Source organism: Moschus berezovskii, chromosome X, assembly GCF_049115385.1.
Source record: "Moschus berezovskii isolate FMDL1 chromosome X, NW_MosBer_1.0, whole genome shotgun sequence".
Classification (NCBI taxonomy): domain Eukaryota; kingdom Metazoa; phylum Chordata; class Mammalia; order Artiodactyla; family Moschidae; genus Moschus; species Moschus berezovskii.
In genome coordinates, this window is record NC_142488.1 from 98,431,729 (window position 1) to 98,453,831 (window position 22,103).

Genomic DNA, 22,103 nt, shown 5'->3' on the forward strand with positions numbered 1-22,103 from the left:
GCTCAAATTTCTGTTTGTGGGATGATTTCCATTAGGTTCAAAACCAAAAAAATTTCAACAGATTATAGAAGATGTATGTAATATGCATACATCAAAAACATAGATGATAATCTTGCTGGGAAAACATATCAAAGCCACATATACAAATGCAGAAATCTGTTTTATTCTTGTAACATGGAAGAAGTGTATTTATTACTTTGGTATATTCTAGAAGATATTTAAATGAAGAGGAATTAATTCAGATTGATTGATAAACTGTTTTGCTGATTGAGATTCTTGTTTGTGACAAGAAAATACCAAAATATTAATGTTGCATTTGATTGTTCTGACCGAAAAGCTGAAAATATTAATGTAGAATTTCTCATATTTTGCTAAGAAATAGAAAATCCATGAAAAATTGTAAGGGAAGATGGCAGATTGGTTAATTTGGGCATCATTAACAGCTCATTGATTAATTGAATACTGATGAAATATAAAGGAGGAAAAAATAAATTTCAATAAGTCTCCAATTATTAGAAGTCTGGAAAAGAAACAAAGTAAAAACAAAAAGCAAAACTAGTCACAAAACCACATGGTACTACTTTTAGTTATGTCTTGATGAGTTTTTGAAGTAGTTTTCATTTTCACAAAGGTAAAAATCTGAAAAGAAAGACATACTGTATTTTTGTTCTGAAAATATATCTTCATATATCTATACATATATATGGGCTGAAATTATGCAAAACAAACAAGACACCACATATAGTAGACTAAGTGTGGGGTAGGCACAGATTATAAAGTGTGTTTCCATGGCAATTTTTGGAGCCAACTCCTCTTTTCGAACTGTTTCTGCGATTCATGGGGTCACAAAGAGTCAGACACGACTGAGCAACTGAACTGAACTGAATATATTCTTAAACCTGAAATAAAGGTACTACTAACTTCACATAGTTAAAACAGGAAAAAGCTCAAGTGTTTCTTTAAGAATGAGATATTTTCAGTGATCACATGATGAAAATGCAAGATGGCATATTTTCCCAACTTACTCCATCGTCACAGTCCTAAAAAAAACCCCCAAATATACTAATGCGGCCTCTCAGTATATACTGCAAATATGGAAAAAAATGGCATAATTTAATGTTATTTAGATAAATGTATTGTAGGGACAGGGTTTGCTCCTAGGAAATTTGCTAAGGGGGTTCGTCTAGTCAAGGCTATGGTTTTTCCAATGGTCATATATGGATGTGAGAGTTGGACTGTGAAGAAAGCTGATCGCCGAAGAATTGATGCTTTTGAACTGTGGTGCTGGAAGACTCTTGAGAGTCCCTTGGACTGCAAGGAGATCCAACCAGTCCATCCTAAAGGCGATCAGTCCTGGGTGTTCATTGGAAGGACTGATGTTAAAGCTGAAACTCCAATACTTTGGCCACCTCATGCGAAGCGATGACTCACTGGAAAAGAGTCTGATGCTGGGAGGGATTGGGGGCAGGAGGAGAAGGGGACGACAGAGAATGAGATGGCTGGATGGCATCACCGACTCGATGGACAGGAGTTTGAGTGAATTCCTGGAGTTGGTGATGGACAGGGAGGCCTGGCGTGCTGTGATTCATGGGGTCGCAAAGAGTTGGACACAACTGAGCAACTGAACTGAACGGAAACCTTCGTTATATGTTGATTTCTATAATCAAATTAGAGATTCAGTTCCTGTTGGGGGATATGATATTTGATATACATGTTTTAAAACAAATTCTTTTAATTAGATATTGAGAAGAAGAGAAGAATATTTATAAACCATAAGTAAAAAATCATCTAGATAGAATGAACATTTGTGTTCCAACCACCCAACTTAAGGAAAAGAAGATAGCAATACCTTTGAATTTCTTTTTCTTTCCTGGCTTTTTTAAGTTTATTTATTTTTAATCAGAGGATAATTGCTTTACAATGTTGTGTTGGTTTCTGCCATACATCATCATGAAGCAGCCATAGGTATACATAAGTCCCCTCCCTCTTGAACCTCCCTCCCACCCCATTGCATTCCTCTAGGTTGTTCTTTTCACACCCTTTACAGATTTCACCATCTTCCCTCCCTCCCAGAGGCAACCAGTCCTGGGGTTTGTGTTCATCATTCCCTTTTCATCACAGTTTGTATATCCGTGCATATTTCCATCCCTAAACAACATATTGGTTGGAATCACACTAAACATATTCCTCTTCAACTTCCTCTTTCTCCCCCTTCAACATTATGCACCTGAAATGTATCCATCTTGACATGTGCTGTTTATTGCATTTGTATTTGTGATTTTATTACCTCAGATAGCCAAAGGCAATGAATAATGTACTGACCAGGAATTCATAGTCAAGATTTAAAAACAGAAAAGGCATCATGCCTGTGCTTCCACCCAGGAGCCAGACCTTTCTCTATCTCCTGCCAAAGAAGCCACAAAGCCTCCCTTTCTAAGCCCTCACTTCTGGAGAAACTGCTGGCTTTCAGAAAAGTACAGGTTGGTCCAGACAAAGGAAAGAGTAAACACAGAGACAGCAGATGGCCCAACATAAAAAGGAGCTGGTAATGAATTAATGTATGAATATAGTTCCTGGAAAACCTACGTACATTATACAAACATGGACATCAATGCATAAAATGATGTGGTGGGACATCAGGCCCTAGGACTATGAGGAACAGAACATTTTGTAAACATGATTTCCCCAGGTGACATGTGATAATAGAATGGCCAGTGTTTCTTGACCAACTACCATGTGCCACGCTAATGTGTAAGGTGCTTAGTTGCTTAGTCCTGTCTGACTCTTTGCGACCCCATGGACTGAAGCCTGCCAGGCTCCTCTGAAATAGGATTTCCCACACAAGAATACCGGAGTGGGTTACCATTTCCTTCTCCAGGGAATCTTCCCTTCTCAGGTATCAAACCCAGGATTCCTGCATTGCAGGCAGAAGCTGCCATGCACTGTGCTAGGTGCTTCCATATGTATTACCTCACTCCTCACTCATGTTTCACCAAATATATAGGGTAGATTCACATTTTATAGAAAAGGAAACCTATGGGTCCCCTTGGGATGGAGGGGTCATGTAGCTAATGAGAGGGAGAGCTGGGATTTGAATCCAGTAGTCCGACTTCATCTCACACGCTAGTAAAGTCACGCCCCAAATTCTCCAAGCCAGGCTTCAGCAATATGTGAACCATGAACTTCCAGATGTTCAAGCTGGTTTTAGGAAAGGCAAAGGAACCAGAGATCGAATTGCCATTGATCATTTGCTGGATCATGGAAAAAGCAAGAGAGTTCCAGGAAAACGTCTATTTCTGCTTTATTGACAATGCCAAAGCCTTTGACTCTGTGGATCACAATAAACTGTGGAAAATTCTGAAAGAGATGGGAATACCAGACCACCTGACCCGCCTCTTGAGAAACCTGTATGCAGGTCAGGAAGCAACAGTTAGAACTGGACATGGAACAAAAGACTGGTTCCAAATAGGAAAAGGAGGACGTCAAGGTTGTATATTGTCACCCTGCTTGTTTAACTTATATGCAGAGTACATCATGAGGAACGCTGGGCTGGAAGAAGCACAAGCTGGAATCAAGATTGCCGGGAGAAATATCAATAACCTCAGATATGCAGATGACACCACCCTTATGGCAGAAAGTGAAGAGGAACTCAAAGGCCTCTTGATGAAAGTGAAAGAGGAGCGTGAAAAAGTTGGCTTGAAGCTCAACATTCAGAAAACAAAGATCATGGCATCTGGTCCCATCACTTCATGGGAAATAGATGGGGAAACAGTGGAAACAGTGTCAGACTTTATTTTTTTGGGCTCCAAAATCACTGCGGATGCTGACTGCAGCCATGAAATTAAAAGACGCTTACTCCTTGGAAGGAAAGTTATGACCAACCTAGATAGCATATTAAAAAGCAGAGACATTACTTTGCCAACCAAGGTCCGTCTAGTCAAGGCTATGGTTTTTCCCGTGGTCATGTATGGATGTGAGAGTTGGACCATAAAGAAAGCTGAACATCAAAGAATTGCTGTTTTTGAACTGTGGTGTTGGAGAAGACTTGAGAGTCCCTTGGACTGCAAGGAGATCCAACCAGTCCATTCTAAAGGAGATCAGTCCTGGGTGTTCATTGGAAGGACTGATGTGAAAGCTGAAACTCCAATACTTTGGCCACCTCATGCGAACAGATGACTCACTGGAAAAGACTCTGATGCAGGGAGGGATTGGGGGCAGGAGGAGAAGGGGACGACAGAGAATGAGAAGGCTGGATGGCATTACTGACTCGATGGACATGAGTTTGAGTGAACTCCGGGAGTTGGTGATGGACAGGGAGGCCTGGTGTGCTGTGATTCATGGGGTCGCAGAGAGTCAGACATGACTGAGCGACTGAACTAACTAACTAGTCCGACTTCAGAGCACCTGCTCTCAACTGTGATGCTACATGAAATTCATGTCTTGTTCTACACTGAGTGGGAGGTATGTGTATCTCTAGAACATTTCTAAGGAGAGTTAAAGAATCAGAATTCATTCTCATTGTTTGAGAGGTGGGCAAAGTGAAAAAAAGTGAAAGTAAAAGTCACTCGGTTGTGTCTGATTCTCTGTGACCCATGGACTGTAACCCACCAGGCTTCTCTGTCAATAGAATTCTCCAGGCAAGAATACTGGAGTGGGTAGCTATGCCCATCTCCAGGGGGTCTTCCTGACCCAGGGATTGATCCCAGGTCTCCTTCATTGGAGGCAGATTCTTCACTGTCTGAGCCACCAGGGAAGCCCGAGAAGTAGGGGAAGGGAGACTCAGAAAGGGACTTCAGACTATGTGATGAGTCAGGGGATCAGATTAAAGTGAAATCTGATTTCTAGTAAACCCAGTAAATCCTAATCAACTGCTTGCTGTGTGCCTGTCCTAGGGAGATATTTATCCTCTTAGTCTTGGGCTCCTTCCAGCAGCCACACTGTCTTCTTAGGGCCCCGTGACTGCTGACTGCCCTGGACACCAAGGGATTTCTGGTAAACCTCTCACTAAGTGGACAAGCCCAGTCCCTCAGGACCATTAAAACCAGACTCTAACAAAGTGAGAAAGAAAGGCCCTGTGGTTAATAAGAGAGAGCTGGAGGGAAGCTGGAGACTAGCAAGGACTCATTGAACTGCTCTCTGACACCCCTTCCTGGGAAAGCCTAATGTGGAGCCTATCCTCTTTTTGTCAGTAGTTGGGTTCTGAAATCCCCACCTTCTTTTTGTCAGTAGTTGGGTTCTGAAATCCCCAGAGATGTAAAGACATGCACAAATCATCCCTGGGAGCCACATGACCCCAAGGAACACCAACCCTGGCTGCCCAGCCAAGTGTGACTTAGGTTCACTTACCTTGACTGCCTTTGGGTCCTCTTATACCTGGCTTTCCTGGGGCTCCGATGCCAATTCCTGGAGAACCTTTTTCCCCTTTGGGACCGGGCAAGCCAGCTGGCCCAGGCACACCAGTTATACTAGGTCCTAGGAGGAGATGCAGAGAGATGTGGGGATACAACTCAGTGGGAGTGAGGCCCTTGTGCCCAGCTCACTTGCAGGGAGTCTGCCTCACAGACACTAGAGGCTGAGGACTGAAATGATAGGAAGGAGAGCTGATGTAGGTAGAAGGACAAACCCCACTCAACTTCCTACCCCCGCCCCACACACACATCAAGGCATTCCCAACTGGGGGCTGGCAAGGACATCTAGAGGGCTTCCCTGATAGCTCAGTTGGTAAAGAATCTCCTGCAATGCAGGAGACCCTGGTTCAACTCATAGAGAAGGGACAGGCTACCCACTCCAGTATTCTTGGGCTTCCCTTGTGGCTTAGCTGGTAAGAATCTGCCTGCAATGTGGGGGACCTGGGTTCAATCCCTGGGTTGGAAAGATCCTCTGGAGAAGGGAAAGGCTACCCACTCCAGTAAATTAGGTCATTCAGGTATAATATTTAGCACAATGCTCAATAAATGTTAACCGAATTTATATAAAACTCTAATCCAGCCACCTGTAACCACTGTTTTGGGCTTCCCTTGTGGCTCAGCTGGTAAAGACTCCACCTGCAATGTGGGAGACCTGGGTCCGATCCCTGGGTTGGGAAGATCCTCTGAAGAAGGGAAAGGCTACCCACTCCAGTATTCTGGCCTGGAGAATTCCATGAACTGTATAAGTCCATTGGGTCGCAAAGAATCGGACACGACTGAGCAACTTTCACTCACTCACACTAAGGACATCTAGGATTCTAAGGATATGGGATATATTGTGGCCTAGAACTCAAGATCAGCCCCATCAGGCTTCTGGAAGAGTTAGTGTTCTCCTCCTTGACTTCCAGGGTCTTGCTTACCTGGAGTTCCATGGGTCCCCTTGGTTCCTGGAAGCCCATTCAGTCCATGTAAACCTGGAAGTCCAGGGAAACCTGAGGGGAGAGAAGATCAGAAATGGTTCCAGCAACTCTGAATCATGAAGGGTCAGTAAAAGGTCCTTCCCTCAGGGGTACTGTAAAGTCCTCATTTCAAAGGTCCTGGGTATTCTTGAAGCCTTAATTAATGCCCTAAGGGAGACTGGACCACCCCTAGTCTCTACCTTTCACCCTAAGTGTTTCTGCCTCTCATTAGAGAGCAGTATAGCTTGAAGAGGGCCTCCTCAGTTCAGTTCAGTTCAGTTCAGTCACTCAGTCATGTCCGACTCTTTGCGACCCCATGAATCACAGCACGCCAGGCCGCCCTGTCCATCACCAACTCCCGGAGTTCACTCAAACTCATGTCCATCGAGTCGGTGATGCCATCCAGCCATCCCACTCTCTGTCGTCCCCGTCTCCTCCCGACCCCAATCCCTCCCAGCATCAGAGTCTTTTCCAGTGAGTCAACTCGTCGCATGAGGTGGCCAAAGTATTGGAGCTTATGAACACCGAGGATTGATCTCTAGAATGGACTGGTTGGATCTCCTTGCAGTCCAAGGGACTCTCAAGAGTCTTTTCCAGCACCACAGTTCAAAAGCATCAATTCTTCGGTGATCAGCTTTCTTCACAGTCCAACTCTCACATCCATACATGACCACAGGAAAAACCATAGCCTTGACTAGACGGACCTTTGTTGGCAAAGTAATGTCTCTGCTTTTAAATATGCTGTCTATGTTGGTCATAACTTTCCTTCCAAGGAGTAAGCGTCTTTTAATTTCATGGCTGCAGTCAGCATCCGCAGTGATTTTGGAGCCCAAAAAAATAAAGTCTGACACTGTTTCCACTGTTTCCCCATCTATTTCCCATGAAGTGATGGGACCAGATGCCATGATCTTTGTTTTCTGAATGTTGAGCTTCAAGGCAACCTTTTCACTCTCCTCTTTCACTTTCATCAAGAGGCTTTTTAGTTCCTCTTCACTTTCTGCCATAAGGGTGGTGTCATCTGCATATCTGAGATTATTGATATCTCTCCCAGCAAACTTGATTCCAGCTTATGCTTCTTCCAGCCCAGCGTTCCTCATGATGTACTCTACATATAAGTTAAATAAGCAGGGTGACAATATACAACCTTGACGCACTCCTTTTCCTATTTGGAACCAGTCTGTTGTTCCATGTCCAGTTCTAACTGTTGCTTCCTGACCTGCATACAGGTTTCTCAAGAGGCAGGTCAGGTGGTCTGGTATTCCCATCTCTTTCAGAATTTTCCACAGTTTATTGTGATCCACACAGTCAAAAGCTTTGGCATAGTCGATAAAACAGAAATAGACGTTTTTCTGGAACTCTCTTTCTTTCTCCATGATCCAGCGGATGTTGGCAATTTGATCTCTGGTTCCTCTGCCTTTGCTAAACCCTGCTTGAAAATCTGGGATTTCATGGTTCACATATTGCTGAAGCCTGGCTTGGAGAATTTTGAGCATGACTTTACTAGCGTGTGAGATGAGTGCAATTGTGCGGTAGTTTGAGCATTCTTTGGCATTGCCTTTCTTTGGGATTGGAATGAAGACTGACCTTTTCCAGTCCTATGGCCACTGCTGAGTTTTCCAAATTTGGTGGCATATTGAGTGCAGCACTTTCACAGCATCATCTTTCAGGATTTGAAATAGCTCAACTGGAATGCCATCACCTCCACTAGCTTTGTTCGTAGTGATGCTCTCTAAGGCCCACTTTACTTCACATTCCAAGGTGTCTGGCTGCAGGTGAGTGATGACGCCATCGTGACTATCTTGCTCGTGAAGATCTTTTTTGTACAGTTCTTCTGTGTATTCTTGCCACCTCTTCTTAATATCTTCTGCTTCTGTTAGGTCCATACCATTTCTGTCCTTTATCGAGCCTATCTTTGCATGAAATGTTCCCTTGATATCTCTAATTTTCTTGAAGAGATCTCTTGTTTTTCCTATTCTGTTGTTTTCCTCTATTTCTTTGCACTGTTCGCTGAGGAAGGCTTTCTTATCTCTCCTTGCCATTCTTTGGAATTCTGCATTCAGATGCTTATATCTTTCCTTTTCTCCTTTGCTTTTCGCTTCTCTTCTTTTCATAGCTATTTGTAAGGCCTCCTCAGACAGCCATTTTGCTTTTTTGCATTTCTTTTCCATGGGGATGGTCTCGGTTCCTGTCTCCTGTACAATGTCACGAATCTCCGTCCATAGTTCATCAGGCACTCTATCTATCAGATCTAGTCCCTTTAATCTATTACTTACTTCCACTGTTTAATCATAAGGGATTTGATTTAGGTCATATCTGAATGGTCTAGTGGTTTTCCCTACTTTCTTCAATTTAAGTCTGAATTTGGCAATAAGGAGTTCATGATCTGAGCTACAGTCAGCTCCTGGTCTTGTTTTTGCTATCTGTATACAGCTTCTCCATTGAGGGCCTCCTAGGTGGCGCTAATGGCAAAGAACCTGCCTGCAGATTCAGGAGACGTAAGAGACAAGGGTTTGATCCCTCAGTTGGAAAGATCCTCTGAAGGAGGGCACGGCAACCCACTCCAGTATTCTTGCCTGGAGAATCCCATGGACAGAGCAGCCCGGTGGGCTACAGTCCATAGGGTCGCAAAGAGTCGGACTTGACTGAGTGACTGAACATGCATGTACACATAGCTTTAAGAGCAGTGCTGTACTCTGCTGTCACTTGAGTCGTGTCCGACTCTTTGCGACCCTATGGACTGTAGCCTGCCAGGCTCCTCTGTCCATGAGATTCTCCTGGCAAGAATACTGGAGTGGGTTTCCATGCCCTCCTCCAGGATGGTAGATAATTATGTAACTTCTAGAAGAACTCAGAGTGGCAATGCCAAGACCTTGAGTTGCCAGGTCCCAGAGCCTTGCTGCCCAATCTCTCAGTCAGGGAAAGGCTACCTATGCCAGGGCGATGACCTTCCTTCCTAACTCTGCTCTCCATGGACCCCATGTTCTCCTGTTTCCACTCATGCCTGCCTTCCTTTCTTCCTCCTTTCCCATTACCTCTCATGCAGCTCAGTCAATGACTCCCCTGGATATGGCTTAACCCCAGCTAGGGTGTCCTGATAAAAAGTAGTTACTATCCTTTTATGAGGAAAGGACCCTTTTCCCCACTGCCACTCCCTAATACACATACCTTTGGTTCCTATTAGGCCAGGGGGCCCCAGGGGCCCAGTTGCCCCTGGGTGGCCTGGAGAACCTGGAAGCCCTGGATTTCCTCTCATGCCTGCAACTCCAGGGAGTCCTAAGAATGAAAAAAAGGCAGAAATTCAGAAGGAGTCTTGATTTGACGCTGATCTGAACTATTTCAGAATAAAGTTGTCATGTGTCATGGTACCTAGGGAGCCAGGAAGGCCAACATCTCCAGAAATACCAACTTTCCCATCTTCACCTTTGGTTCCTGGGAAACCCACATCACCAACTGGTCCGTCTTTTCCTTTCACACCTACAAAATCAAGAAAAATGCTGAGTGATCAGGGTATAGTTCAGGGAGTATGTTCTTCCACAGGAGGTGGGGGTGGGGGTAGGAAGGTGAAGCCATTTTGAGCTGCCATGGCAGCTGGATCCAATGGAGAAACTCTGAAAGGTATTGTGGCAGCTGTCTTCATACTTGAAAGGTGCCGCCCAACTGAAAGGGCATGGCAACCTACTCTAGTATTCTTCCCTGGAGAATCCCATTGACAGACGAGCCTGGTGGGCTACAGTCCATGGGGTCACATAGAGTGGGACATGACTGAAGCAACTTACCATGCACACACGCCCAACTGAAAAAGTAAGTAAACTTGTTCTGAGTGTTCCCAGAAGTAGGAGTGATGGGTGGGAAGGTTTGAGAAGTAGTTTGGATAACTATAAATTAAGGGAGTAGACACCATTATCTTAAAGGTCTTAGACTATTCTGTAAGTCTGTGAGTCTTGAAGAAAAAGTAGGCTGGTTTGCTTGGGGAAACTGTTGACTGCCTCTGAGTGGATATATGTCAGGTAGGAATTTTTCTGCACTGGACAGAAGTTGCAGAACTTAGGTTTGGCCTCCAAAATTCCTTCCAATGCTCAGTTTTGAGGAGTCTGTGAAACATAGGAGACAAAAGTACAGCAGCCTTACCTTTGAAACCAAACTTCCCAGGTTGTCCCTTGGGTCCTGGGATACCAGAAATTCCAAGTGTCTGGCCTTGATCTCCTGGGGATATCAAGATATTGTTTAAGTCGTCAGGAGAAGGTATAGCTCAATTTGCAGCAAATAGATTTTTTTTTTTTTAAGAAACAAATGTTTTTGTATTGGGGTATAGGAAAAAGATCTTTTGAAGGAAAAATCATGGCCAGAGAAACTCCTTGACACAATTACCCATTGGGTAAAATGTTATGCTTTTATGCTGTAATGCGGGGCTGGGTATGGAATCTAGGAAGATGATACTGATTAACCTACTTGCTATTGATATTAACCTACCAGGCTATTGGTATGAAATGCTGCTACATGTAGCATATCTCCACTGGGAAACATATCACTAGGCTTGGTATGGGCAGAGAAGATGATACGAGGAGTCCTAAAATATCACCAGAAGGGGAGACTATCTAGAACTGAGGGTGTCCTCTGCTGCTGAGTCTGGAAGGCAGGTGGGTCAAAACCACTGCTTGTCGCCTATCTTTGACTAATAAAGATTGCAAAGGGGGTTTGGCCAAAGCAGAAGTGTAAATTGCTTCATTTTCCTGTAAACATAAAGTCTCCCCCAAGGAGAGCCCTGGGCCTGTTAGAAATCCACCTTGCTCTGGAAAAGCACAGTGAAAGGGGAAATGTTCCTTATCTTTTCTTAATGAAAGAATTTTTTAAATTTATTTTTAATTGGAGGATAATTTGCTTTACAATGTTGTGTTGATTTCTGCCATACAATAATGTGAATCAGTCGTAAGTATAACATATATCCCTTCCCTCTTGAATCTCCCTCCCACCCACCTCCTCATCCCATCCCTCTAGGTTGTCACAGAACACCAGGTTGAGCTCCCTGTGTTATACAGCAACTTCCCACTAGCTAGCTATTTTACATATGGACATGAATTTGATTGAACTCTGGGAGTTGGTGATAGACAGGGAGGCCTGGCATGCTGTGATTCATGGGGTCACAAAGAGTCGGACACGACTGAGCAACTGAACTGAACTGAACTGAATTGAACGTATGTGTTTCATTGCTATTCTCTCAATTCGTCCCACCCTCTCCTTCCCCTGCTGTCTCCACAAGTCCATTGTCTATGTCTGTGTCTCTATTTCCGCCCTGCAAATAGGTTAATCAATACCATCTTCCTAGATTCCATATATATATGCATTAATATACTGGGCATATACCCTGAGAAAATCATAATTGAAAAAGACACATGTACCCCCATGTTCATTGCAGCACTATTTACAATAGTCAGGACGTGGAAGCAACCTAGATATCCATTGACAGATAAATGGATAAAGAAGATGTGGTACATATATACAATGGAATATTACTCAGTCATAAAAAGGAATGAATTTGAGTCAGTTGTAGTGAGGTAGATGAACCTAGAGCCAGTTATACAGAGTGAAGTAAGCTCCTTACCTTTTAAACCTGGGAGACCAGATGCTCCTGGTAGCCCGGGAGCTCCACTGAGACCCTGTGAACCCTTCAAAGCAACACAGAAATCAGTATATCTGCTTAGCATTCAGGACCTCCCATCATCTCTTCCCCCTACCTTCCCTGAGCCACTACTTGAGGCCTGTCCATTGCATACTCTGTGGCAGGGGTGGAGAGGAGGGGGCATCCTGCAGAGGGGAAAGTGATGTGCAAGGGGTGAAATGCATATTGATGGTAACAGGGGAAGAGTTTGATCTGCAGATTAACCCTGGCCTTGTCATTCATAACTTCCCAGTGCCTAACACAATTGGTATCATGGGAAATCAAGGTGTGGATGTTCTAGCAAATCTCTTAGAAAATACAGAACCTAACAGTCACCTCAGATATGCAGATGACACCACCCTTATGGCAGAAAGTGAAGAGGAACTCAAAGGCCTCTTGATGAAAGTGAAAGAGGAGAGTGAAAAAGTTGGCTTGAAGCTCAACATTCAGAAAACAAAGATCATGGCATCTGGCCCCATCACTTCATGGGAAATAGATGGGGAAACAGTGGAAACAGTGTCAGACTTTATTTTTTTAGGCTCCAAAATCACGGTAGATGCTGATTGCAGCCATGAAATTAAAAGACGCTTACTCCTTGGAAGGAAAGTTATGACCAGCCTAGATAGCATATTAAAAAGCAGAGACATTACTTTGCCAACCAAGGTCCGTCTAGTCAAGGCTATAGTTTTTCCCGTGGTCATGTATGGGTGTGAGAGTTGGACTGTGAAGAAAGCTGATCACCGAAGAATTGATGCTTTTGAACTGTGGTGCTGGAGAAGACTCTTGAGAGTCACTTGGACTGCAAGGAAATCCAACCAGTCCATTCTGGGGGAGATCAATCCTGGGTGTTCATTGGAAGGACTGATGCTAAAGCTGAAACTCCAATACTTTGGCCACCTCATGCGAGGAGTTGACTCACTGGAAAAGAGTCTGATACTAGGAGGGATTGGGGGTGGGAGGAGACGGGGACGACAGAGAATGAGATGGCTGGATGGCATCACCGACTCAATGGACATGAGTTTGAGTGAACTCCGGGAGTTGGTGATGGACAGGGAGGCCTGGCGTGCTGTGGTTCATGGGGTCGCAAAGAGTCGGACATGACTGAGCGACTTAACTGAACTGAACTGAACAATCAGTCCAGGAACTTGATTCGCTCTACATACAGTTGGCTATCACCACCCATGCCAAAGCCATGATGGACGAGAACAAATGTGGCCTTGCCATGTGGAGCTAGGCCTCTGCCACAGGTTCCACAAGGAACATGGAGTCTTTCTGCCACTAGGTAGCGGGCTGTATGCAGGCAGGTACTGGAGTCTGAATTTGGTCTAATAGTCCCATGATTTTCACAAGAAAAACTGTCTTCACTGGCTAATGTCCAACACACTGAGTCTGAGAAGCAGGCATGTTGGCTGCAATTGGCCCAGTTTCTCCTCTGGCATATGGTATAGTTTGGGTTTGAGATGTACCCAGTAAGGACACATGCTACCCAGCACCTTGGGTGGCAGTCTGATTTGGGTCACTTAGCTCCCTGGACCATGACCACGACACCCACCATTCACCTGGTATTTTCTGTGCATCGCCCTATCTACTTATTCAGAGCCTCTGCTTATGCTGGGACCCCTCCCAGAATGCCTTCCCACTTTGATTGCATCCTTCCTAGCATGTAAGTAGCAGGTCGAGAATTGTTTCTTTCGCAGTTGCTTCAGGTGTGTGTGTGTGTGTGTGTGTTTTCTCTCCATCAGCTGGACTGATACTTTTAAAGGACAGGGACTGTGCCTGCAGGGAACACAGGTGCCCTGTGATCCAATTTATTTAGTCCCTTCAGTACTATTATTGCTACTGTTTATTCAGAGTCCACCATGTACCAAATACAATGCTACCTGCTTTATACATACCTGCTCCCTTAACCTTCACTATGGGCGGAAGAAGGTTTGAATAAGATTCTCGTTTTGAACAGATGAGAAAGGCAAGGCTCCAGCAAGTAGAGTGATATGCCCCAAATCACAAAGCTAATGAGCGATGGAGCGGAGAAACAAGCCTATGCCTGTCTCATTGCTAACTACCCTACCACCCTGCTTTTTAAAAATCAAGAAAAATTAAAGAAACTGACTTTGATTCTTTGCCAGTTGTTGCCTAGAGGTAACAAAGACCTTTCTGAAATCAAAACATCAAATAGTCTGTACTGAACTCTTCTGATGTGCCAAACTCAACATGGGATGCTGGCGGTGGGATGCAGACAAAAAAGCAAGCAAGGCTTGCTCTCAAGTCCTGACAATCTCATTGAGGAAATCAGACCCAGGCAGAACCAACCAGGATCAGTGGAAGCAGTGTGAGATGTGGGAGCTCAGAGACTCCTGGAGGCGTGGGTGCCTGGGCTGGGGCTTAAAGGACCAGCAGGTCATCAGCAATTGCAAGGAGGATGCTTTGCCATGTGAGGGAGATAGTGTGAACAAAGGCCTGGAAGAGGGGATGTTCGGGAACAAGTGAGAAGACCTGGCCAACTCAAGTAGGTGCCTTGTTGGGGTTAGCTCAGGGAGGGCACGGGAAGTGGACTGAGATCAGAAAGGTGGGCAATAGGGGCCCATCCTCCCCTGCTATCAAGGCCATTCCCTGGTGGGGAGACAAAGATCTGGGCCCACTTACACTTTCTCCTGGAATTCCTGAGAAACCTGTGATTCCAGGGGGCCCCTTCAGGCCGGGTAAGCCCCGTAGTCCTATGGAGCCAGGGGGGCCTGGTCTCCCACTAGGTCCCTTGATTAGGCTGGGGAAGCCAGGAGCTCCTGGCAAGCCTGGTGGCCCAGGGTGGCCAGCCTCTCCTTTGTCACCTGAGAAAGAAGCAAAAGTCTTGGGGAAACACTCTGGGCAAGAGAAAATCTGTTCCCTAAGCAGCAGGTGCCCTGGGTCACAGGCAGGCAAAGGGAAAGCTTGGGGACAGTTAGCTTGGGGTGGGATGCGGGTAGGAGGAGGTGCCTTTGGCCTTATGGGGCACCAGCCAGGGCCACCCCAGCTTCCTCAGTGGGAAAACCACTCAGTGCCCACCCCCCACTATCTGCCTGGCCCCTCCAGGGATATAGCCACCTGTGGTTCAAAAACTGAGCTCCACAGGGGCAGTGCAAACCAGCAGTATCAAAGTCCAGATACTCCTCAGGCCCAGGAACGGTAGCCTCCATGCTCCTCCCCGCCAACCACTGCCACCCACACTGCTGCTCTGAGGGTTCTTCTACTGTGGGGACATTTTTCAGTAAAGAAGTCGAGTTTGGTCATGAAAACTGTCTTGGGTATTTCTCCTTCCCATTTCCTGCCCCAGTACCTCTGGGTCCGGGAAATCCAACGGCTCCAGCTGGGCCCTGAGAACCTTTGTCTCCTTTGAAGCGGAGGTTCAGCATTGGAGGTCGATGACTGGGTATCCCAAAGGGTCCTGGGTCACCTCTGTCTCCTGCAGGGATGGAGGTCATGAGGCTGCGTGAAGGGGGCTTAGACACAGGGTAAGCATGTCATATCAGCTCTTTCATATCGGCTCTTCCCGCACCACTCCAGGGCCCTTTCTGGGTTCTTCCAGCTTCTTTCCTGCCCCTGTTTCCCCAATTTTGCATTAACGGGCACGCCCTCTTCTTGGACAAGCCAAACATCCTACAGTTCTAGACACTACACAAAACCCTTCTCCACTAAGCATCTGGGAATGTGTGTCAAGGCCCCTAACATGCTGTGGTAATGCAGAGTGATTGAGGTCTCTGGGTTTAAAAGGATTTCACTGCGAAACCTCAAATCTTACTATCTAACCCGAGATTGGTACAAGTCACCTGAATGACAAAGTGGATAAATAAAATGTACCTTGGGAAGCATGGGTGGCAATTCCAGAACTGGATTCCCCAGCTCACCTTTTTCACCAGGGCTACCAGCCCATCCAGATGGCCCCACTCTTCCTGTCGACCCAGGAATTCCCTTTAATCCACTTGCTCCAGGAATACCAGGGAGACCTGGAATCCCTGGGAAACCTGTCAGTCCAACAGACCCCTTCTCACCTGTTGAGAAACAAGAAATTCTATTATTATCCCTGTTTGACATACAAGGAAATGGATGCTCAGAGAGGTTAATTAACTCACCCAAAGTCACATAGCTAAAGTTGCAGAGGAGAGATTCAAACCCAAGTTTTTCTAACTCTAAACCCTAAGCTCTTAGTACTTATGTTATGCTGCTTCCTTGAATAGGGACATGGAACTAAGTACCAGGAGGAAAGAAGAGCTGGGCACTTCTCTTACGACTTGTCAAGTTACAGCTCATGTGTAGCACAGAGAAAATAAATAAATAAACTTAGGCCCAGGAGGCAGAGAGATGAGCTCTAGCCTGGTGCTGTTGCTAACCAATTGTGTGACCTTGGACCAGTTACTTCCCTTCCTGCCTAACTCCTGGTGTCTAGTAGAATAATCAAAGGAAGTGAGGGCCATCAGGCTGTATGCAGGGTTCATGCAAATGAGTAAACCTGGTGTGGCTGTTCTGGTCCTGGGCTTTCCTGCTCAAGTTATTCAGCCCAGTGTTCCACCCAGCAGGCAGGGAAGGTGACTTGCTGTGGGTGGGAGTCCTCCTTTAGCACTTGTCTTCTCCTACTGTGAAAGTGTTAGTTGCTCAGTGTCTGACTCGGCGACTCCATGGACTGTAGCCCACCAGGTTTCTCTGTCCCTGGGATTCTCCAGGAAGAATACTGGAGTGTCCTCCAGGGGATCATCCTAACCCAGGGATCAAACTGGGGTCTTCTGCATTGGCGGGCAGATTCTTTACCGTCTGAGCCACCAGGGAAGCCCTGCTCACCTCCCTCCCCATTCCCCTTTCCTAGGCAGAGAGGAGGGAGGAGGCAAGTTGGGCACCCACTGGTGCCTTCCTGATCATTTTACTTACCCTTCAGACCTGGCAGGCCTGGCAACCCAGTGGCCCCTGGAAAGCCTGAGTTCCCCAGGAAGCCAATTGGCCCTGGTGGTCCTGGAAGCCCTTTCAGCCCAGGCAGGCCTCTCTTTCCAGCTGATGCAGGAAGACCTATCTCGCCTCTTGGACCTTTCTTTCCAGGATGTCCTGAATCAGCACAGGAGAGAATATATGATGGCTGTCAAGGGAGACTATCCAGATCTGGGCCACTGCCCATTCCCCTGGCTTCTGGTTGGTTGACTTGTTGGGGTTTGTAAACAGCTTTTGAACAATGGGCCATGCAGGCTAACAGGCAGAGTTGTTTTTAGTTGGCTGACGCATAGCACTTATCACCCAGGGTGCCCTGCCAGTGGCTACATTTACCAGCATGGCACTATAGCTGGCAGGGCGTATGAGCAAACCCCTTCTGATGACAACTCTTCTCCCTTTATGAATGTGGTTCATACTTTAGCCTCTGAATGGAGCTCTAGGGAGCCAGGGTGGCAAGTGGACTCTAGTTTCCTGGTACTTCCAGCATGAATCAGTCCACAATGGCTGTTTCCTGAGCCAACTGGTGAAGTAGAGGTTAAAGCCCAACAATTGTTTCAGCCTCCCAGGGAGTCATGGATCAGGGCTGCCCTTTTAATCTCTCATGCAAGCAGTTAAGTCAGCCAGTTCCTTGGCATTAGAGTTGAAAGACCCCCTAGTGCCAAGTACTGTAGAAATTCCCAAGGCCCATCTGGTCTCCTAGGTATTCTGAGACTTCTTTCACTGGGCTTTCAGTTGCTCAATGGGATTAACCTCTTGAGCTGCTGCCAAAGTGGAATGTTCAGGTACAAAGCAAGGAAATTAAAAAATCAAAGGATCAAATCAGTGATGACAGAGGTATTTGGGCCCCCAAGGACCTAAATGAATGGCTGGCTTGGCTTTCTATGGATTGAAAAGCATCATGTAGCTGGGAGCCCCAGGATTCTAATGGGAGGCTGTGAAGGGGATTCCACAACAAGGGAAGGAAATTCAATGGGGGGCCAACCCCACAGTATGAGTTCAGGGACCCCTGGCCTTACCAGGTTGTAATGTATAGTAAGATAATTCCCTGAGAGGCCAAGCTGGTGGGAGTGTTAGTCTGTGAGCTTGTGTGCTGTTTTCTCACCTGGACAGCCTATGTGAAGACCCCAGAAACACACAACCACAAAGAGGATTAAAAAAGATATTAATAGTTGTATACAAACTCAACTTCAGTCACGTGGTCAGGAGTCAGGGGTGAAAAGGGTGGTGTGAGAAAAAGGCAAGCTGCAAACACTAGGCTGGAACCAGGGGATGTCATGCCCCACTGTGGAGTGAAAGACACTTTGGCTCTGGGTCTTCAGAGATCCGCTGGCCCAAGAGGCAGGCTGCCAGGGTGGGGGTGGGGGGGTGGAGTTTGTGGGTGGTGGGGTGGAGGCCATGGGGGAGGGTCGGGGTGTGGGAGCGGAGTTTGTGGGTGGGTGGGGGCGGAGGCCATGGGGGAGGGGCGAGGAGTGCTCATATTTGAGGGTCACTTTTTGGAGGCTAAACTGGTTCAACCTGGCACCGTGGGGGGCTTGAGATGTGAAACTCAGGTTAGACAACTCAGTCTCCTTCTCAGCTCTGACCCTGTCACACTGTGGTTACTACCCCTCAGGGTGCCAGGGCCCCGGGGCCCAGCTTAAGTCTGTCAAGTTGGGGCTGCTCCTCTGAAGGACCTACCTGAAATGCCTGGAAAGCCTGGGGGTCCGCGGAGCCCGGGTTTGCCCTTGATGCCAAATAGACCACTAGGGCCTGGGGGGCCTGGCTGACCCACATGGCCTGGTATTCCAGGGCTGCCCTGCTCACCTTTGGGGCCAAGCAAGCCCGACTTCCCAAGCAAACCTAAGGAAAGGAAGAGGCAAATGATCACAGCCTGGATTGATAGCAGGGACCACTCATCAAACCACCTTCCAGCAGGAGAGCCCAACCCTGGATGCCTCCGATGTGCCACTGTCTCATCAGCTCCAGCCGTGCTGCTAATTATGGGCTTTGCAAGAAATCTGACTATGGATTCTAGATACTTCTGGAGTTACTGAGACAGGAGAATGGACTCAGGTGATTTAAGAAAGGCAGGGAGAGAACACAATGACTTTTCATTTCAAGCCCCTAGTTCACCCATCACCCAAGCCTTTCTGCAGACTGTCAAATAGGTGAGGAAAAGAACGTCACCCTTGAGTCCTGGAAGGCCAGAGTCTCCAGGAAATCCTCTGTCCCCAGGCAGTCCCTGTAGGCCTTGCTTCCCCGGAGCACCATTTTCAGCACCAAGGATGTCACCAGGGGCTCCCTTGGGACCTGGTAGGCCGGGGCTGCCAACTTTCCCAGGCAAGCCATCTTTTCCAGGGAGCCCAGGAAACCCAGGCAAGCCCTTCTCCCCATGAGGTCCAGGAAACCCTAAATGTGAAGAGTCAAAAATAAAAGGCCATGGATGTTTAGAAGTCATAGGTTTGGTTAGAGGACTCTGACACAGATTTTTTTTTCCTACTACAAAAGTTGTCACATTAGTACTGTGTGTGGCTTTCCTTAAAGGTCTCTGGTCCTGGGAAGACTTGCCCAGTGGCAAGGACTGCAACGTGTGACCCAGAGGAGGTTCTAGCTCAATGAGGCCAGGCCTTGGGCAGAGCTCAGCAACCCACTCCTGGGGCTCCTACAGTGGCCGAAGAGCACAGGTTAGAGCCAGGACCTCCTGTCAAAGGCCTGGTCTCTTCTGGAGTCATCTAAATCCCGTCCTCATGCCTCCCTCTTTCTGGATGGTGGAGGGACCTGAGACACCAATAAACTCAAGGAAACATGGCCTAAGATGAGCCCCCTGCTGCTGAGCAGGGGTGGTTCTCAGACTGAGCATGCGTCAGAATCCCCTGGGGCAGGGGTGCTTGGGAAAACCCAGATTTCTGGGCCCATACCCCCACTCTGCCACAAAGCTTCTGATCAGTAACTCTGCCAAGGGGCCAAGGAACTGCATTACTAAGAAGTTCCGAGGTGATGCTGATGCTGTTGGCTGAGGGAACACAGTTTGCGAACCGCTAGTGCAGTGTAGCACAATGAAGCTCAGGTTGGAACAACAGGGTGTCAGCCAAGGGTCTGAAATATGACAACTTCCCTTTCCCTTATCTGAATCTCTTTCTCTGACCTTTCAGGAGTTGATCCAGGGAACTGCCAGAACATGCCGTCAGACCAACTGACAGAACATGCAGTCAGACCACCCAGCAGAGTCCTAGCCCTGTCACTAGTGACTTTGTGATCTCAGGAGACTCACTTTCCATATGCGCCACAGTTTCCTCCTCTGAACCTGAAGGGGTTGGCTCAGCTCATCACAAATGGCCCTTATTGCTCTGAGATGCTGTCCTTCTATAGCTCTAAGCTCTGTCTTGTCTGAATATGAAATCAAAACCACCCCACTTACACCAGAGCACAAACCTAACTTCCTACAGTGGGTGGATGGCTACCACAATCCAAACACATACTCACACAACAGCGGAGGTGGGGGGCAGGGGCAGAAGCTCCTTTTCTTACCTGGCAATTCAGGCAGGTGAACCAATCCTGGACTTCCGGGGTCCCCTTTATTTCCACGCAATCCAGGTTGGCCTGGAGCCCCAGGGAAGCCACGGGCCCCTTTAGGCCCTGAAAACCCAAAAATGAGTGGTAAGGGGAAAGGAACATTGGGGTGGCTATGATTTGTGAGGTCCAGTCAAGAAGCCTAGTCTTAGGAATTCCCTGGAGTCCAATGGTTATGACTCCGTGCCTTCATGCCAAGGGTGCAAGTTCGTTCCCTGGTTGGGGAACTAGGATCCCACAAACCATGCAGTGCCATCAAAAAAGAAAAAACCTAATCTCTTTGAGGGACTCTCTTATTCTCCCCTCCCCACACAGCCCTCTCTAGCAGCCATTCTATTTCCTCAATTCTCAAGGCCACCCTCTCAGGAGGAACGTGGATCCCCCAATGCTACTGGGCTATTCTTGGCTTACTTTGGTACATGGCCTTTACATGTGTGCTCAGTGACTTTTTCTGGCCTCATTCCATACCTGGGAATCCGGGAGCTCCTGGGAGTCCTGATGGACCATACGGTCCAGGAGTAATACAAGGCAAGGTGATACCTGTAAATGGTAACATGTAAGCAGCTGAACCAATCGAGTCAGGGATGACTTCCCCCTAGCATGCTCCTTTACTTCCATTCCATTGAATGCAACAGCTAAGTTATTCTTTCCACTCAGAAGCTGGGAGCCCATGCAGAAAAATCTTGGCTTCAGAAGCTCTTGGGAGTTACTCCTAGTGCAATTTCTCATGGATAAGAATGCCCCTAGTGTCCTAGTGCAGGGACATCACATTCTAACAGTCTCCTGTTGTATAGGAACCACAGCAAACAGCAGTTGCGTATTCACCCTGCCCTCAGGTGGAGCCCCCTCCCTAGAATGCATGCTTAGGGTTAGTTATTATTATGTCCACATGACTAGATTGGAGGGTTTGAAGACAAGACCCCTCAAGTTCCCATGACTGCTCTTTTCTTGGAATGAGGCTTTTCCCAAACCACTGGGTTCTTCTGACACACGTCATTTAGGATCTACTGAAACCTATCCATTATCCTTGGTCAGATGGACCCATATGTCTCCACCAAGCAAACACTGAAGTCCACTTCCTTGGTCATGACAGATGGTGACCCTTTGCTCAGCTCCTCATTTGAAACTGTCGACTCTGCTACTCGGAGAAGGGGTCATCAATTTCAGTATTCAAGATATTGAAATTGATGTGCATAGCCTTTCCCCTAGCAAATTCTTCCTTACTCACTCACAGTGCAAATAAAAAGTCTAAGATCACAGAGGGAGGTTTAATAAAATACCAGTGAATGAATTTATTTGGCTCCTTCAGAGGCCATTTATAAACAATTGCTAATTAAAATTAGTCTTGCCTATTCATTAAAACAATCCCCAGAGATCTACTTTAAGTCACAGAGCCCACAGTTCTAAGAAATTGCTATAGTTTTTGCCTTTAGTCACTGGAAAAGACTGATGCTGTGAAAGGTTGGGGGCGAGAGGAGAAGGGGATGACAGAGAATGAGATAGCTGGATGGCATCACCGACTCTGTGGACATGAGTTTGAGTGAACTCCGGGAGTTGGTGATGGACAGGGAGGCCTGGCGTGCT

The 22,103-nt window shown here is 46.8% G+C and overlaps 1 protein-coding gene across 2 annotated transcripts in view; it reads right to left on the reverse strand.

Moving 5' to 3' along the window:
• The window catches only part of COL4A6 (collagen type IV alpha 6 chain), a 361,284-nt gene that overhangs the window by 8,760 nt on the left and 330,421 nt on the right, over positions 1-22,103 (reverse strand). For both annotated transcript variants that reach the window (XM_055438018.2, XM_055438017.2), the window contains 14 exons: positions 20,988-21,059; positions 20,478-20,585; positions 19,137-19,358; positions 18,648-18,809; positions 16,917-17,087; positions 15,902-16,045; positions 15,334-15,459; positions 14,667-14,848; positions 11,967-12,030; positions 10,496-10,570; positions 9,734-9,841; positions 9,533-9,640; positions 6,329-6,400; positions 5,347-5,472 (listed from right to left, as the gene is read on the reverse strand). In XM_055438018.2, the coding sequence (XP_055293993.2) occupies positions 5,347-5,472; positions 6,329-6,400; positions 9,533-9,640; positions 9,734-9,841; positions 10,496-10,570; positions 11,967-12,030; positions 14,667-14,848; positions 15,334-15,459; positions 15,902-16,045; positions 16,917-17,087; positions 18,648-18,809; positions 19,137-19,358; positions 20,478-20,585; positions 20,988-21,059 (1,740 nt within the window). The remainder of the gene's footprint in view (positions 1-5,346; positions 5,473-6,328; positions 6,401-9,532; positions 9,641-9,733; positions 9,842-10,495; positions 10,571-11,966; positions 12,031-14,666; positions 14,849-15,333; positions 15,460-15,901; positions 16,046-16,916; positions 17,088-18,647; positions 18,810-19,136; positions 19,359-20,477; positions 20,586-20,987; positions 21,060-22,103) is intronic.